Source organism: Salvelinus fontinalis, chromosome 32, assembly GCF_029448725.1.
Source record: "Salvelinus fontinalis isolate EN_2023a chromosome 32, ASM2944872v1, whole genome shotgun sequence".
Taxonomy (NCBI): domain Eukaryota; kingdom Metazoa; phylum Chordata; class Actinopteri; order Salmoniformes; family Salmonidae; genus Salvelinus; species Salvelinus fontinalis.
In genome coordinates this window covers 35087197-35105137 of record NC_074696.1, presented here as the reverse complement: position 1 = coordinate 35105137, position 17941 = coordinate 35087197, and the positions used below count along the sequence as shown (strand labels likewise).

General features: G+C 43.1%; 1 protein-coding gene across 2 annotated transcripts; it reads right to left on the bottom strand.

Moving 5' to 3' along the window:
- Positions 1-1656: 1656 nt before the first annotated feature.
- On the bottom strand, positions 1657-8854 carry LOC129831161 (interleukin enhancer-binding factor 2 homolog). 2 transcript variants are annotated; one of them, XM_055894245.1, is made up of 15 exons: positions 8735-8854; positions 8197-8256; positions 7971-8013; positions 7604-7708; positions 7321-7398; positions 7107-7209; positions 6810-6875; positions 6441-6557; positions 6093-6171; positions 5704-5791; positions 5217-5278; positions 3181-3295; positions 2899-2989; positions 2621-2801; positions 1657-1974 (listed from the first exon to the last, which is right to left on the bottom strand). In XM_055894245.1, exons 1-14 carry the CDS (start codon positions 8737-8739, stop codon positions 2650-2652), a joined length of 1164 nt encoding a protein of 387 aa, XP_055750220.1. In that variant the 5' UTR covers positions 8740-8854; the 3' UTR covers positions 1657-1974; positions 2621-2649. The 2 variants fall into 2 exon arrangements, with proteins under 2 accessions (XP_055750220.1, XP_055750221.1); XM_055894246.1 differs by having other exon boundaries at positions 2633-2801.
- Positions 8855-17941: the final 9087 nt, after the last annotated feature.

The window sequence follows — 17941 nt, the reverse complement described above, 5'->3', positions numbered from 1 at the left end:
CTCAGTAAACACACCATTGGATAGACTTGAACGGTCTGGTAAATGCAACAGAAAACAGAGCAGGCACAAAGTGCATGATGGCTTTCCAGATACTCTGTTATTCAATTAGTCTGTCTGCGTAACCCTTCAGAAGTGAAACAGATTGGTCAGGGAACAACCCCTCACTTCTCCGTTATAATCGCAGATGTGAGCATAGTTTTCGGGCACAAAATGGCTTCCGTGTGTCATCCAGGTGGAAGCTACATATTGGAGCTGGATGAGGTAACACTCCCAATGCAAAGCACATAGAAACCAGTAATAAAGCATTATACATAAGAATGCAATCTAATATCATGAATATCCTGATTCGGAATAAAGTCTTGAGTAGAATTAGAAGATATGGTAAATGATAAGATCATGGTACAGTGTGATTAGCTTGAATTGGAGAGTTGATCGATAGACCATAAGGGGGATTTCAGCAGAAGTTGGTTAAGCTTGGCTGCCATATTGTTTGGGGTGGCAGGGTAGCCTAGTGTTTAGAGCGTTGGACTAGTAACCGAAAGGTTGCAAGTTCAAATCCCTGAGCTGACAAGGTACAAATCTGTCGTTCTGCCCCTGAACAGGCAGTTAACCCACTGTTCCTAGGCCGTCATTGAAAATAAGAATTTGTTCTTAACTGACTTGCCTAGTTAAATAAAGGTAAAATAAAATAAAAAATAAAATATGCAATATCCTTTACTCTGGTGCCATCTACTGGCATGCGGTGCTACTTGTGGCTGGTCCTCAGTTGTTCTAATGTTATGCAGTCTTCTTCAGTTAGATCATTAGACCCTACTATATTACTTTAAGTCCTAATTCAATTGTGGTAACTTCAACTTGAGAAACTAGAATTAGAATACAGGTCAGGGAGTTGGTCAACCATGGCTTTCCAGTGCTGTGAATAGTGTAAAACAATGAATTTATCTGCATTTAGATTTAGAGGAAGTATTCCATACATTTGTCAAATTAACTGCCAATATGCCAACATTTCATTCAAACAATGCAGTCAATCCACAGCCATACATTGGCTGAAATCAGTTGACGATAGGGACTATTTATATAGAAAGTGTATAAAACCTGTATAAACTGTATTTATTACTATATGACATTATGTTGACTATAATACCATTACAATTTCTGATACATCACATGCCTTACTTTTATTTTCCTGCATAAGTAGAAGTAGGTAACACCACACCATTGCCCCTACTGCCATTCATTCCAATTAGACTGGTTTTGGATTTCTTCCTGACCAAGATGGATGCCATTTTCACCCTATTACGGAACTTTGAGGGTTTAGTGACATATCCCCTCTAGTAATTTCATAGAATCTCTATGAGACCATTTGAAAGATCCAGGTATTTTCCAGAAGTATCTTAAATCTGAACTGCAAAACAGCATTTCATTTGAACTGTGCTTCAATAAAGTATCAAATAAAACATTAAAAAGTTTGTCAAATTTGGGGTACAGACTGGATCTGTGGAGGTATTTACACATTCTATGGCCAGATCTAAAAATGAAGTATGCGTTTTCGCACAAGCATTGGGCATATGCATTCCACCCATCCATCCAGCCACCCACACATTTGAAAATAAGGATATGCATTTCTAAATGTATTCATTTACATAAAGAGGCATATTAAAATAAACAAGTTGTTTAATTTAGTCATCGTTGCTGTTACAAAGTATAAACCACACAAACACATGGAATACAAATTGATAGTGACACCCGCCCCTTTTGAGAAGACCATGAATAAAAATGTTGTTGAGGGCGTTGAGGGACCAGTAACAGTCTATATGCAAGTCTGTCCGTCCAGTTGGCGCACTTTGGTCCTGGTCAATGCAGTCAATTCATGATTAGTGGACATGAACTTCAATGAAGAACAAATGGGTGAGTGAAGGGTTTCCAAAAGGGTCAGGGGTAAACGATTGTTTAAAAGACGTGGCACAGGATCGTCTGGATGGCGACAAGAGGAGAAAAATAAAACGTTAAGCCTAAGAGCACACTGTATGGGTAAAAGGGTGAATTGGATCCCACCACTAACACCACTTGGCCTTCTGTCACTCGCAACGCTAATGGCACTGACCGTCTCCCATTAACCCTTGGCCTTTTTGTCTTACTAGAGAGGATATCTGGCCCAACCATCACTCTGCCCACAGGGTTAGAATTGAAGTTGAACTTTGGGTGGTTCTCATACTCTGTGTAAAGCAGAGTTGATTTTGCTGAATTCTTGCCAATAACACTGATATAGTAGATGGCGCTATGCACTATGGCACCATGCAGTACTATCGCTGGCTAGTCTCTCTTGCTTGTGAGTTGATGTGTGGCAGCACTGCTAGTTGGCTAAATAGTTAACTTTGTTATGACTTGGTATTACAATGACTTCTTTCCATAAACAAAAAAAGTTATGTTGATTTTGTTAACTCAATGAGATTTTCTACTAGCATCTATGCAAAGTAGGCTAATTTATAGAACATTACGTTTCTAGCTAACTATGGCTTAAGTTAGCTAATGCGCTAACAAAGCTACTGTAGGAGCTGTAACAAGCTAGGCAGCTAGCTAGCCTGGTAATGAGCCTGTTTTTTTGACTGGCTACTGGTACCTGGCAGCTCACCACCTTCCGGGTCCTTCTCAGTCCTGTGTCTCCATGCTTTCATCCTCTACATCTCCTCCTTCCTCCAGCGCCTCATCCTCCTCTTCCTTCCTCTCTGGCGGCTTCTCGTAGGCCTTCTCGGAGGGTGTGACAATCACGCCGTCCCAGGTGGACATTTCCGAAGCCAGGTCTGGGAGAGTGAGGTAGATTTGTTTAATGTTTACTTTGAGAAAATGGTGTGTGAGTGTGTGTGTGTGTGAGCACACGTGAGAGAATGAGAGACTCACAGCTGGCATCACCCTCCAGGCCCAGGATTTTCCTGTACCCTCCATGAGAGAGCACCCTCACCAACGTCTGAGCAGTGAAACATACCATGTCCTGCAAAACAAAACAGACACACACACACTTTCAATTCACATACCTAAATGTGAATCATCTGACAATAATCCTAACCAAACACATATGATCATGGAAAAGAATTTAGTGTTTTAGTGCTGGCGCAAACCCTGTCACCAGGACCAAGGTTCCCCACCTCTGCACCATGAAGGCAGCTAAAGTTAAATTATTACCTGCTGCTCGAGGGTCATGACGGTGTGCACCCGGAAGTTTCCACTCTCACAGGGGTCAGTGATGCCTACTGAGCCTGGCAGGAAAAGTCCAGCGGCTAACATCTGTAGGCAGCGCCTGAAAAGAGCAACATAAACAAAAATTAAGAATCAAGAACGGCCTTTTCCCCTTTATTCAGATAACATCATCTCACTTTCGGACGGATGGGACTAAAAACAAACAAAAGATAACTATATAGTATGTATGAACTGGAAGTAGAAGCCTAAGTGTTGTTGTCCATTAGTTTACTGCAAGGGGAGGGCGTGGTACGGTTAAGGGAAAATATACACAGTGCATTCGGAAAGTATTCAGACCCCTTGACCTTTTCACATTTTGTTACAGGTTTATTCTAAAAATGATTAAATAGTTTTCCCCCTCATCAATCTACACACCATACCCCATAATGACAAAGGTTATATTTTTTTGTAAATGTATAAAAATAAAAACATAAGTATTCAGACCCTTTACTCAGTACTTTGTTGAAGCAACTTTGGCAACGATTACAGCTTTGAGTCTTCTTGGGTACGACGCTACAAGCTTGGCACACCTGTATGTCTCCCATTATTCTCTGCAGATATTCTCAAGCTCTACGTTCCTGCACAGCTATTTTCAGGTCTCTCCAGAGATGGTCGATCGGGTTCAAGTGCAGGCTTTGGCTGGGCCACTCCTGCATTGTTTTGGCTTAGGGTCGTTGTCCCGTTGGAAGGTAAACCTTAGCCCCAGTCTGAGGTCCTGAGCGCTCTGGAGCAGGGTTTCATGAAGGATCCCTCTGTACTTTGCTCCGTTCTTCTTACCCTCAATCCTGACTTGTCTCCCAGTCCCTGCCGCTGAAAAACATCAATACAGCATGATGGTGCCACCACCGTGCTTCACCGTAGGGATGCTGCCAGGTTTCCTCCAGACATGATACTTAGCATTCAGGCCAAAGAGTTCAATCTTGGTTTCACCAGACCAAAGAATCTTGTTTCTCATGGTCTGAGTCTTTTAGGCGCCATTTGGCAAACTCCAAGCGGGCTGTCATGTGTCTTTTACTGAGGAGTGGCTTCCGTCTGGCCACTTAACCATAAAAGCATGATTGATGGAGTGCTGCAGAGATGGTTGTCCTTCTGGAAGGTTTACCCATCTCCACAGAGGAACCCTGGAGCTCTGTCAGAGTGACCATTGGGTTCTTAGTCACCTCCCTGGCCAAGGCCCTTCTCCCCCGATTGCTCAGTTTGGCCAGCTCTAGGAAGAGTCTTGATGGTTCCCAACTTCTTCCATTTAAGAATGATGGAGGCTACTGTGTTCTTGGGGACTTCATTGCTGCAGACATTTTTTGGTACCCTTCCCCAGATCTATGCCTCAACACAATTCCTTTGACCTCATGGTTTGGTTTTAGCTCTGACATGCACTGTCAACTGTGGGACCTTATATAGACAGGTGTGTGCCTTTCTGAATCATGTCCAATCAATTGCATTTACCACAGGTGGACTCCAATCAAGATGTAGAAACATCTCAAGGATGATCAATGGAAACCGGATGCACCTGAGCTCAATTTCAAGTGTCATAGCAAAGGGTCTGCATACTAATGTAAATAAGAGTTTTCTGTTTATTTATTTTTTTTACAAATTAGCAAAAAGAATTCAACAACCAGTTTTTGCTTCGTCATTATTTGGTATTGTGTGTAGATTGGAGACATTTATTTATTTAACACATTTTAGAATAAGTCTGTAATGTAACAAAATGTGGAAAAGGGGAAAGGGTCTGAATACTTTCCAATTGCAAAAATAGGCACCGCCAGCAACGTATCATAAATTGAGACACTGGCAACAAAGACACCTACAGTTGAAAAACAACTTGGTGCATACACTTAGGGAAATATTGGTGTCTAATACAAAATGATAGTGGAATGTGGTATGAAATACATGTATAACAGAAAAACGTACTATATCTAATAGTAAGTCGTAAGAAAACAACCTCAGATACATCGAGCACTGACTGAGGGAATGGGGAGGCTCACCTGTAAGCCACATTGAGTGACAAGGGCTGTCTGGAAGGGTTGTTCATGACCGCAGAATGACCCTGAGAAGACACACATGAAATGCTTTAATTTCTTATTCATCCTTTAGATATGAAGTGATGCGATACAAGCTTTCAGTTAGGGTCAATACGATAGCAAAGACAGAAAATCAGACCAAACATATTAGCCAGGTGACTTGCTCTATGTGTGGTAATCCAAAACAAATTAATAGCTAAATCATCCATTATCATGCCTTTCCAAGTGCCAACGTTCACCAGTATCACATGCTATTGGTTCACCAGTAGTTGTGTTAAAGGTAGGTGTAGTGTCCTCACCAGTATATCCAGTATAACTGAACATTAGCATAACTACGGTGAATGCAGTGGGCTTACTAGTATCACATGTTAAGTGCCGAGTCGTGATAATGGTGGATGTAGTGACCAAACCAGTACATCCAGTGCAACTATGGTCAGTGCAATGGACTCACCAGTAGATCCAGGATCCAGGGGGTGAGAGGCTCGAACCCGGGGAAACGCACCCTCAGATCCTTCAGCAGGCGAATCAGCACTTTCACCCTAAATAACAGCACCAAACACGACACGAGTAAGACTTTTAAGTTAAAGGATCGTTAGTCGGCGCCAACTTGATCCTTGAAGGGAGACAGTATTTTTCAAGACAAAGGCCATGATGACTGAAACATTTAGGATTAAAAGCCTCTATTCCTCCTTGACGTGAAAAGGTTCAAGAAAAAAAAAGAAGCCTGAGGTACAAGGACCTACTACTAAAACTTGGAACACATTCTGAGGAGATATCGGTTTGGGAGGGTAAACTGGGTGAGTGGTAAGACTAAAAGGTTAAGGGTAAACGGTGACTTACGTAGATTGGGAGGCATTCTCCTCAAACCAGCGGGCATGGCGGATGGCGGCCAGAGCACTCTGCAGCACCTTGATGTCCACTGGGGAGAAAGAGACCACATACAGCAGGGTTTCCCAAACTCAGTCCTGGGACCATCTACATTAAAAAACACACACACTTCCTCCAGTCTACAATGAATGCTTATGAATGGCATGCATGGTATAGGGAGCTGTTTGCCAATCCCAGTGAATCTATGTGAGTGTTTTGACTTATTTTTGTAGCTCTATGAGTGTACTTATGTTGCAGCTCATGTTTACATTCTATCACATTGTAGTGCGTGTTTGTGTGTGGGTTTCTGTCTGCACGTACAGTGCAGTTCGGGGTCCAGCTTGCGCAGGTTGGGGGGAACGGTGGTGATGAGGATTTTCACTGTGGCATCGGCAGAGCTGATCTCAAAGCCTGTCTCATTGGTCAGCATGGAGAGAACTAGGATACAGAGCGGGAGTCACTTGGCAACATTAGATATTAACCACTGAAGATCATGAATATCCCATTACCCAGTGTGCCTACATTATCCTTGTACTTTTGTATGAATCCATCACTAAACACCATGGCATGACAAATTAATAAAGCTAAATATGAGTAAAATGTATGCTATTGAAAGCTAAATCTAACTTCTGTGACTGACGTTTCACTGTGGCTACATGAAAGCAAATGTGACTGTGTAATATAGGTCACCTTCAGCAGGGTCTTGTGTGCGAAGGGTCTCCACCACTTTGTTGCCGAGAGCTGCGACGGCCTCCACTGCAAGAGAGAGAACTTCCATTATGAGGGTTCAGCACAACCAATAGACGCAATTTCAAAAATGGCTGCTCTGGGAAATACAGTCCAGAATGAGGACTAATTCGTATTATAACCCAGCAAAGACGCAAAATGCTGTGCAGCAATCAACATTTGAGACACTATGCTAACATTTGAAGACCAGTTAATGAATGTACAACTGGGCTTTGCTTTGTTGGGTCACACACAACTCACATGTGGGCAAGATCTTGAGGATGACCACCAAGTCAGCAACGTTGTGTCCCGTTGTCATGGTGCCTTTCTTGTATGAGCCTACCTGACGTACCTCTTCAATTTGCTGGAATTAGAGGAGAAAGCAATTCCCATTGTTATTGTACATGGCTAAATACGTTATCCAATACAGATACATAACCATTTTGGCACGCTAATCTCTAGCTCTGAAACTCACCACTTCAAAGTTGCCGGGGGCGACGATGAGGTTGTCGATGACGTTGTTGATCTTGGTGACCAGGGACAAGATAGAGGACTGAAAGTCAGAGCAGAGAGTTTGCATGGAGTCAACTGAAGGACTTCTATGGTGGCATAGTGTAGGAGTGTTTTTTAACACATAGCCGAAAGGAATATGTCGCTGTGTGCATACAACAGTTTGACTGAAATGATCCAGCGAGCGTGGTTTGACCGAGGGAAGTGTGTTGAATGTTTAAGAGAGAGAGAATGTATGTGTTCTCTACCTGCTCTGCGGGTGTAGGACTGAGGTCCTGGTTCCTCTTCAGTAGACACTCGCTAAAAGCAGTCTCATCCGCTGCTGGCTTTACTCTGGGGAAGGCCATCTCACACTGGGGGAACCAGAGAGACAACTTAGCACTGTCCACTCGACATCCCTATCTGCGCTACCGTATTACTTTGACAAGATCCCTGTCGTTTCGACTAAAGCATTACTAGACCATTGTGTGAGCTGATCTCCATTGATTATAATCTGTCTTTATTGTCTGACTCTTTGTTTATTTCAATTCGTGTGAGCTACATGCTGCACCACTTCAACATAACCACTGGTGCATGAGTATGGGAAGGATGCTTGGCATAGTGGCAAAGACTCACCACATAGAAGTCAAAGGGAATGTGGGGGACAAATGGCCTATACCTGAAACAAGGGACAAGGAAACACCAATGCATCTTATATTGTGCCAGACATTCTTCTATGAATTTCAGTTGGCAAAGTTACCTCATGAATCTTAAATCTGATAGGCTTAAATCATACATTGGCCAGGTTAAATTTACAGTTGTGGGCATTATTATGTTAGCAACTGGCTAACTGGCTACTCACCCTTGCACCAGTCCTCCACGTGAGCCGAACCGGCCACCACGGCCCCTGCCCCTATCGCCTCTGAAATTGATTACATTATTAATACAGTTAGTTGAGTGATAGCAATTACCACATTAACTAAATTGTTTTAGAAGCAGCAGCAGCTAGCCAGATAACTAGCTAGCTGCTACCATAGCATGGCTAGCTACTGACTGTTTGTTCATTCATTCGTCCATTGATTTTACTTAGACAAAACAAAGCACGTTTAGCTAGGTAGCTAATAAAGGGCGCTAGCTCGCAAATCATAGTTGATGGATATCTCTGTAGATAGGTAGATACAATAGCTAGCTAGTTAGTAATCAGATAAGCTATGATACAGGCCACCTGGCTAACAAAGTTGTCTTGCTGGGCTAACGTTAGCACGCTACACGTAAACTAGCTAATAATGCAACCACCTCTAAAACACCCCTTTAAATTCCATATGTCTATAACTCTTTTATAATTGGATACTGTATAGATATAGTCCAACATTACGGTCTTATCAAATGCATGAAATTACCTCATTGCGTACGACGTTTTGATGTTTTAATGTAGATATTCAGAGAAATCACAACCATCCAACGCCGGTCAGCTAGACTACTAGATGGAGTACAGCTATGGACGGAAGTCAGGGCCCAAAATGGAACTACCTGTTGCTAACTGCAAAAACACAACGCCGGCGTGCAGACCGCCATCAGAAAAAAATGAATAAATAGCTAGGTTCTTGGTATGTCTACACTAGCAGAGTGGCGCAGCGGAAGCGTGCTGGGCCCATAACCCAGAGGTCGATGGATCGAAACCATCCTCTGCTAAATATTTTCCTGAAATGTAACAAATATATTTACTTGTTGCATTTTAACTTTCTTTCGATTAATGTTCAAATATATACAGTACCAGTCAGAAGTTTGGAATCGCCTACTCATTCAAGGGTTTTTCTTTATTTGTACTATTTTTTACATTGTATAATAATAGTAAAGACATCAACACTATGAAATAACACATGGAATCACGTAGTAACCATAAAAATTTTAAACAAATCAAAATATATTTTAGATCCTTCAAAGTAAAATTCAAAAGGCACTCGCACATCTGAGCTATCTTTTTTGCAGGTGAATGGTAACAGTTGAATAAAATGAGAAAAAAATAAGAGACCCACACACTGCTCTTGATGGTATCTGCTCTTTAAGAAGCTTTACAAATAGGCCGCACGGCCTTCTTCAGAGCTTCGTAAATCTCTGACGAAGTCCCTGAGGCCGACATGTAAAGCTTATTAAAGAGCAGTGATACAATAAAGAGCAGTGTGCGGGTTTCTTATTTTTTCTCAGATTCTTCGAAGTAGCCACCCATTGCCTTGATGACAGCTTTGCACACTCTTGGCATTCTCTCAACCAGCTTCACTTGGAATGCTTTTCCAACATATGCTGAGCACTCATCCCAAACCATCTCAATTAGGTTGAGGTCGGGTGATTGTGGATGCCAGGTCATCTTATGCAGCACTCCATCACTCTCCTTCTTGGTCAAATAGCCCTTACACAGCCTGGAAGTGTGTTGGGTCATTGTCCTGTTGAAAACAAATTATAGTCCCACTAAGCACAAACCAGATGGGATGGCATATCGCTGCAGAATGCTGTGGTAGCGATGCTGATTAAGTGTGCCTTATTGTATGTCTCTCTCTAATATCAATATGCCTTACATACTGTTGTTCAGGCTAGTTATCATTGTTTTGGTTTGCAATGGACCCCGTAGTTCCACTCTCCGTACCTCTGATACCTCCTTTGTCCCACCCCCCACACATGCGGTGACCTCACCCATTGAGACCAGCATGTCCAGAGATACAACCTCTCTTATCATCACCCAGTGCCTGGGCTTGCCTCCGCTGTACCCGTGCCCCACCATACCCTGGTCTGCACATTATGCCCAGAATCTATTCTACCACGCCCATAAATCTGCTCCTTTTATTCCTTGTCCCCAACGCTCTAGGCGGCCAGTTTTGATAGCCTTTAGCCGCACCCTCATTCTACTACTCCTCTGTTCCTCGGGTGATGTGGAGGTAAACCCAGGCCCTGCATGTCCCCAGTCACCCTCATTTGTTGACTTCTGTGATCGAAAAAGCCTTGGCCTCATGCATGTCAACATCAGAAGCCTCCTCCCCAAGTTTGCCTTACTCACCGCTTTAGCACACTCTGCCAACCCTGATGTCCTTGCCGTGTCTGAATCCTGGCTTAGGAAGGCCACCAAAAACTCTGAGATTTCCATACCCAACTATAACACTTTCCGTCAAGATAGAACTGCCAAAGGGGGAGGAGTTGCAATCTACTGCAGAGATAGCCTGCAAAGTTCTGTCATACTTTCCAAGTCTATGCCCAAACAGTTCGAACTTCTAATTTTAAAAATTAATCTCTCCAGAAATAAGTCTCTCACTGTTGCCGCCTGCTACCGACCCCCCTCAGCTCCCAGCTGTGCCCTGGACACCATCTGTGAATTGATCGCTCCCCATCTAGCTTCAGAGTTTGTTCTGTTAGGTGACCTAAACTGGGATATGCTTAACACCCCGGCAGTCCTACAATCTAAGCTTGATGCCCTCAATCTCACACAAATCATCAAGGAACCCACCAGGTACAACCCTAAATCCGTAAACATGGGCACCCTAATAGACATTATCCTGACCAACTTGCCCTCCAAATACACCTCTGCTGTCTTCAATCAAGATCTCAGCGATCACTGCCTCATTGCCTGTATCCGCCACGGGTCCACGGTCAAACGACCACCCCTCATCACTGTCAAACGCTCCCTGAAACACTTCTGCGAGCAGGCCTTTCTAATCGACCTGGCCCGGGTACCCTGGAAGGATATTGACCTCATCCCGTCAGTTGAGGATGCCTGGTCATTCTTTAAAAGTTACTTCCTCACCATATTAGACAAGCATGCTCCATTCAAAAAATGCAGAACCAAGAACAGATATAGCCCTTGGTTCACTCCAGACCTGACTGCCCTCGACCAGCACAAAAACATCCTGTGGCGAACTGCAATAGCATCGAAGAGCCCCCGTGATATGCAACTGTTCAGGGAAGTTAGGAACCAATACACGCAGTCAGTCAGGAAAGCAAAGGCCAGCTTTTTCAAGCAGAAATTTGCATCCTGTAGCTCTAACTCCAAAAAGTTCTGGGATACTGTAAAGTCCATGGAAAACAAGAGCACCTCCTCCCAGCTGCCCACTGCACTGAGGCTAGATAACACGGTCACCACTGATAAGTCCGTGATAATCGAAAACTTCAACAAACATTTCTCAATGGCTGGCCATGCCTTCCACCTGGCGACTCCAACCTTGGCCAACAGCCCCGCCCCCCCCCGCTGCTACTCGCCCAAGCCTCCCCAGCTTCTCCTTTACCCATATCCAGATAGCAGATGTTCTGAAAGAGCTGGAAAACCTGGACCCATACAAATCAGCTGGGCTTGACAATCTGGGCCCCCTATTTCTGAAACTGTCCGCTGCCATTGTCGCACCCCCTATTACCAGCCTGTTCAACCTCTCCTTCGTATCATCTGAGATCCCCAAGGATTGGAAAGCTGCCGCTGTCATCCCCCTCTTCAAAGGGGGAGACACCCTGGACCCAAACTGTTACAGACCTATATCCATCCTGCCCTGCCTAGCTAAGGTCTTCGAAAGCCAAGTCAACAAACAGATCACTGACCATCTCGAATCCCACCGTACCTTCTCCGCTGTGCAATCCGGTTTCCGAGCCGGTCACGGGTGCACCTCAGCCACGCTCAAGGTACTAAACGATATCATAACCGCCATCGATAAAAGACATTACTGTGCAGCCGTCTTCATCGACCTGGCCAAGGCTTTCGACTCTGTCAATCACCATATTCTTATCGGCAGACTCAATAGCCTCGGTTTTTCTAATGACTGCCTTGCCTGGTTCACCAACTACTTTGCAGACAGAGTTCAGTGTGTCAAATCGGAGGGCATGTTGTCCGGTCCTCTGGCAGTCTCTATGGGGGTACCACAGGGTTCAATTCTCGGGCCGACTCTTTTCTCTGTATACATCAATGATGTTGCTCTTGCTGCGGGCGATTCCCTGATCCACCTCTACGCAGACGACACCATTCTGTATACTTCCGGCCCTTCCCTGGACACTGTGCTATCTAACCTCCAAACGAGCTTCAATGCCATACAACACTCCTTCCGTGGACTCCAACTGCTCTTAAACGCTAGTAAAACCAAATGCATGCTTTTCAACCGTTCGATGCCTGCACCCGCACGCCCGACTAGCATCACCACCCTGGACGGTTCCGACCTAGAATATGTGGACATCTATAAGTACCTAGGTGTCTGGCTAGACTGCAAACTCTCCTTCCAGACTCATATCAAACATCTCCAATCCAAAATCAAATCTAGAGTCGGCTTTCTATTCCGGAACAAAGCCTCCTTCACTCACGCCGCCAAACTTACCCTAGTAAAACTGACTATCCTACCGATCCTCGACTTCGGCGATGTCATCTACAAAATAGCCTCCAATACTCTACTCAGCAAACTGGATGCAGTTTATCACAGTGCCATCCGTTTTGTTACTAAAGCACCTTATACGACCCACCACTGCGACCTGTATGCCCTAGTCGGCTGGCCCTCGCTACATGTTCGTCGTCAGACCCACTGGCTCCAGGTCATCTACAAGGCTATGCTAGGCAAAGTGCCGCATTATCTCAGTTCACTGGTCACGATGGCTACACCCACCCGTAGCACGCGCTCCAGCAGGTGTATCTCACTGATCATCCCTAAAGCCAAAACCTAATTTGGACGCCTTTCCTTCCAGTTCTCTGCTGCCTGCGACTGGAACGAATTGCAAAATTCTCTGAAGTTGGAGACTTTTATCTCCCTCAACAACTTTAAAAATCTGCTATCCGAGCAGCTAACCGATCGCTGCAGCTGTACATAGTCCATCTGTAAACTACCCACCCAATTTACCTACCTCACCCCCATACTGCTTTTATTTATTTTACTTTTCTGCACTTTTGCACACCAGTATCTCTTCTTGCACATGATCATCTGATGATTTATCACTCCAGTGTTAATCTGCTAAATTGTAATTATTCGATTTATTGCCTACCTCATGCCTTTTGCACACATTGTATATAGATTCTCTTTTTTCTACCATGTTATTGACTTGTCTATTGTTTACTCCATGTGTAACTCTGCGTTGTTGTCTGTTCACACTGCTATGCTTTATCTTGGCCAGGTCGCAGTTGCAAATGAGAACTTGTTCTCAACTAGCCTACCTGGTTAAATAAAGGTGAAAAATAAATAAATAAAAAATAAATAAATCACAGACATTGTCACCAGCAAAGCACCCCCACACCATCACACCTCCTCCTCCATGCTTCACGGTGGGATCCACACATGCGGAGTTCATCCATTCACCTACTCTGCAACTCACAAAGACACAGGGGTTGGAACCAAAAATCTCAAATTTGGACTCATCAGAACAAATGACAGATTTCCACCGGTCTAATTTCCTTTTCTTGTGTTTCTTGGCCCAAGCAAGTCTCTCCATCTCATCCGTGTTCTTTAGTAGTTGTTTCTTTGCAGAAATTCAACCATGAAGGCCTGATTCACGCAGTCTTCTCTGAACAGTTCATGTTGAGATGTGTCTGTTATTTATTTGGGCTGCATTTCTGAGGCTGGTAACTCTAATGAAAATATCCTCTGCAGCAGAGGTAACTCTGGGTCTTCTTTTCCTGTGGTGGTCCTCATGAGAGCCAATTTCATAATGTGCTTGATGGTTTTTGCGACAGCACTTGAATAGTGGTTGGCTACTTTGAATAATCTCAAATATAACAAATATTTTGATTTGTTTAACAGTTTTTGTGTTGGTACATGATTCCATATGTGTTATTTCATAGTTTTGATGTCTTCACTATTATTTTACAATGTAGAAAATAGTACAAATAAAGAAAAACACTAGAATGAGTAGGTGTGTCCAAACTTTTGACTGGTACTGTAGATACAAAAAACACTTCAACAAATAGTATGACAGATGGATTTGACAATAATTTAGCGTTTGCATTCTTTCTCATTAAAGTGATATTTGTCAACTAGGTTAGTCAAATATGAAGCACTTTGCCTACTAAGTACAACTACCCAATAACCCAACTTAATTGCAAGTGTATGAAATTATTCTCGTTTTGATGACCATCGACCCTTGGATGGGAGACCAGATGCTGCTGGAAGTGTGTTATTGGAGGGCAAGTAGGAGCCACTCTTCCTACCTCAATGCCCCCTTATATCAAGCTCAGACTCCCCTGCGTATTTGGACAGAAAAGCTGGATTTGAGATCAAATGTTTTATATGAGGCTGTCTGCCACCTTTTTTGAGGCTATTTTCATACATATCTGTTTTACTGTTTAGAAATGGAAGCACTGTATGTATCTTGTCCCCCCATTTGAAGGTATCAAAAGTGCTTGGACAAATTCAACTTATATTGTATTACATTTATGTCAAAAGTTGAGTATTTTGTCCTATATTCCTAGCACACAATGACTACCTCAAGCTTTCGACTACAAACTGGTTGCATGCTGTTAGTTTTGGTTATGTTTCGGATTAAGTTGTGCCCAATTGAAATGAATAGTTAATGTGTCATTTTGGAAGCTATTTTATTAAGAATATAAAATGTTTCTGAACACTTCTACGTTAATGGGGATGCTGCAATGATTATGGATAATCATAAATTAATTTTGAATAATAATGAGTGAGAAAGTTACAGATGCACAAAGATCATGCCCCCAAAACATACTAACCTCTCAACATTAACAGGGGAGAGTAGCATTTGGGGTGGGGTATGATATTTATGCCACTGTAAATTTCTCACTCATCATATTCACAATAAATTTGTGATTATCCGTGATCATGGTAGGATCCACATTAATATAGAAGTGTTCAGCAACCTATTTGTATTTACAATTGAAGTGACCCAAAATGGCACAATACATTATTTTCCATTAATTTCTATTGGGCACAACATAATGTGAAACAAAACCAAAACAATCTGTAAATGCATCCAACAAATCTGTAGTCACAAGCCTGATGTAGTCGTTGCGTGCTAGGAATATGGGACCAAATACTAAACCTGTAATGAATAGCCTATAAGTGAATATGTCCAAATGCTTGTATGAATGAAAAAAATAATAATAATCTGACATTCTATACTGTCACCTCATATAAAACATTTGATCTCAAATCCAAAATGCTGATGTATAGAGCCAAATTAAAGGTTTTAGCTTCACAGTCCAAATAAATACATAGGGGAGTGTATATCTTATACAAACATTGAAATGCATGGATATTCTTGTTATATGAATATTCAAAATCATCAGATCTACCAGTAAGTAGGCCATTAGACTTTTAACAAAGATCATTTATAGTGTAGCTTGGGTAGTAACCCTGTAATTATTGTAATTATGTATGTATTACCTGTTACAACAACAACAAAAATAAGACAGCATGAAAAGTATTGGTGCCATGTTTGATGAGCTGAAAACAAAGATCCCAGAAATGTTCCATGTGCACAAAAAGTTTACTTCTCTCAAAAATAGATGTAAACTGTTGGTCCCATGTTTCATGAACTGAAATAAAAGATCCCAGAAAAGTTCCATATGCACAAAAAGTTTCTCTCAAATGTTGTGCATAAAAATGTGTTTTACATCCCTGTTAGTGAGTATTTCTCCTTTGCCAAGATAATCCATCGAAACAGACAGGTGTGGCATATCAAAAAGCTGATTAAACAGACTGATCATTACACAGGTGCAGCTTATGATGGGAACAATAGAAGGCCACTCTAAAATGTGCAGTTTTGTCACACAACACAATGCCACAGATGTCTCAAGTGTTGAGGGACCGTGCAATTGGCATGCTGACTTGCAGGAATGTCGACCAGAGCTGTTGCCAGGGAATTTAATGTTCTTTTCTTTACCATAAGTCGCCTCCAACATTTTTTTTTGAGAATTTGGCAGTACGTCCAACCAACCTCTCAACCAGAGACCACGTGTATGGCTTTGTATGGGCGAGCGGTTTGCTGATGTCAACATTGTGAACAGAGCGCCCCATGGAGGCGGTGTGGTTATGGTCTGGGCAGGCATAAGCTACGGACAACAAATACAAATACATTTTATCTATAACAATTTGAATGCGGCCTCCCGGGTGGCTCAGTGGTCTAGGGCACCAGAGTCTCTGGGTTCGCGCCCAGGCTTTGTCGCAGCCGGCCGCGACCGGGAGGTCCGTGGGGCGACGCACAATTGGGCTAGCGTCGTCCGGGTTAGGGTGGGTTTGGCCGGTAGAGATATCCTTGTCTCATCGCGCTCCAGCGACTCCTGTGGCGGGCCGGGCGCAGTGCGCGCTAACCAAGGGGGACAGGTACACGGTGTTTCCTCCGACACATTGGTGCGGCTGGCTTCCGGGTTGGAGGCGCGCTGTGTTAAAGAAGCAGTGCGGCTAGGTTGGGTTGTGCTTCGGAGGACGCATGGCTTTCGACCTTCGTCTCTCCCGAGCCCGTACGGGAGTTGTAGCGATGAGACAAGATAGTAATTACTAGCGATTGGATACCACGAAAATTGGGGAGAAAAGGGGATAAAATGTATTTAAAAAAAAAAAAATTTTTTTTTTTTTGAATGCACACAGATACCGTGACGTGATCCTGAGGCCCATTGTCGTGCCATTCATCAGCCGCCATCACCCCATGTTTCAGCATGATAATCCACGGCCCCATGTAAGGATCTGTACAAAATTCCTGGAAGCTAAAAATACATACGCACCAGACATGTCTCCCATTGAGCATGTTCGGGCTGCTCTGGATTGACAGTGTACGACAAGCGTGTTGCAGTTTCTGCCAATATCCAGCACCTTCACACAGCCATTCCACAACCATATCTATGTGAAGGAGATGTGTCACGCTGCATGAGGCAAATGGTCATAACAGATACTGACTGGTTTTCACACCGCTTCACTTTTAAGTATCTGTGACCAACAGATGCATATCTGTATTCTCAGTCACGTGATTTGGGCCTAATGATTTTATTCCAATTGTCTGATTCCTTATACGAACTGTAACTCAGTAAAATCTTTGAAATTGTTGCATGTTGCATTTATATTTTTGTTCAGTATATAGTAATTGCTTTGTGATTAAGCTATGAGTTTAGCCATTTTAATTACACAAGTGAATAGGGAGTGTTCCTCAATAACAAAAAAATGCTAAATCGCAACTACAATGCAATGTTGTACTATAGAGTGATTACAATTACTACGGAGAAACTTATGGTAAAGTCTTAACATATCAGAGACATTGATATATGATCAGGTCTCTACAAATCATTGTGTGTGTTTGTGGCCCGCATGTCACCTTGCATGATTCTTGCATTCTCCTTCGAACTCTTTCATCAATAAGGTGTTTTCGCCGACAGGACTGCCGCTGACTGGATTTTTGTTTGTTGCACCATTCTTGGTAAATCCTATACTGTCATGCGTAAAAAGCCCAGGAGGGCGTCGGTTTGAGATACTGGCTCTAGTGCGGCTGGCACCAACGATGATACCACACTCGCTGTCGGAGCGATCAATTTTCGTGAAGGGGGTGGTGAGTGTATATGGTGATTTAGCCAAAACACCAAGTGTAGTGTTAGTGTGTGTGTTAGTCTTGAGAGAATACATGATTGTACCAATATTCATACAACAACTATG

Bases quoted from the DNA above. Each gene is read 5' to 3' on its own strand.
- LOC129831161 (XM_055894245.1), bottom strand. The intron at 6,876-7,106 runs GTGAGTTGTGTG...TCTCTCTTGCAG, and splicing joins CCTCAAGATCTTGCCCACAT to TGGAGGCCGTCGCAGCTCTC. The intron at 5,792-6,092 runs GTAAGTCACCGT...GCTGTTATTTAG, and splicing joins GAGAATGCCTCCCAATCTAC to GGTGAAAGTGCTGATTCGCC.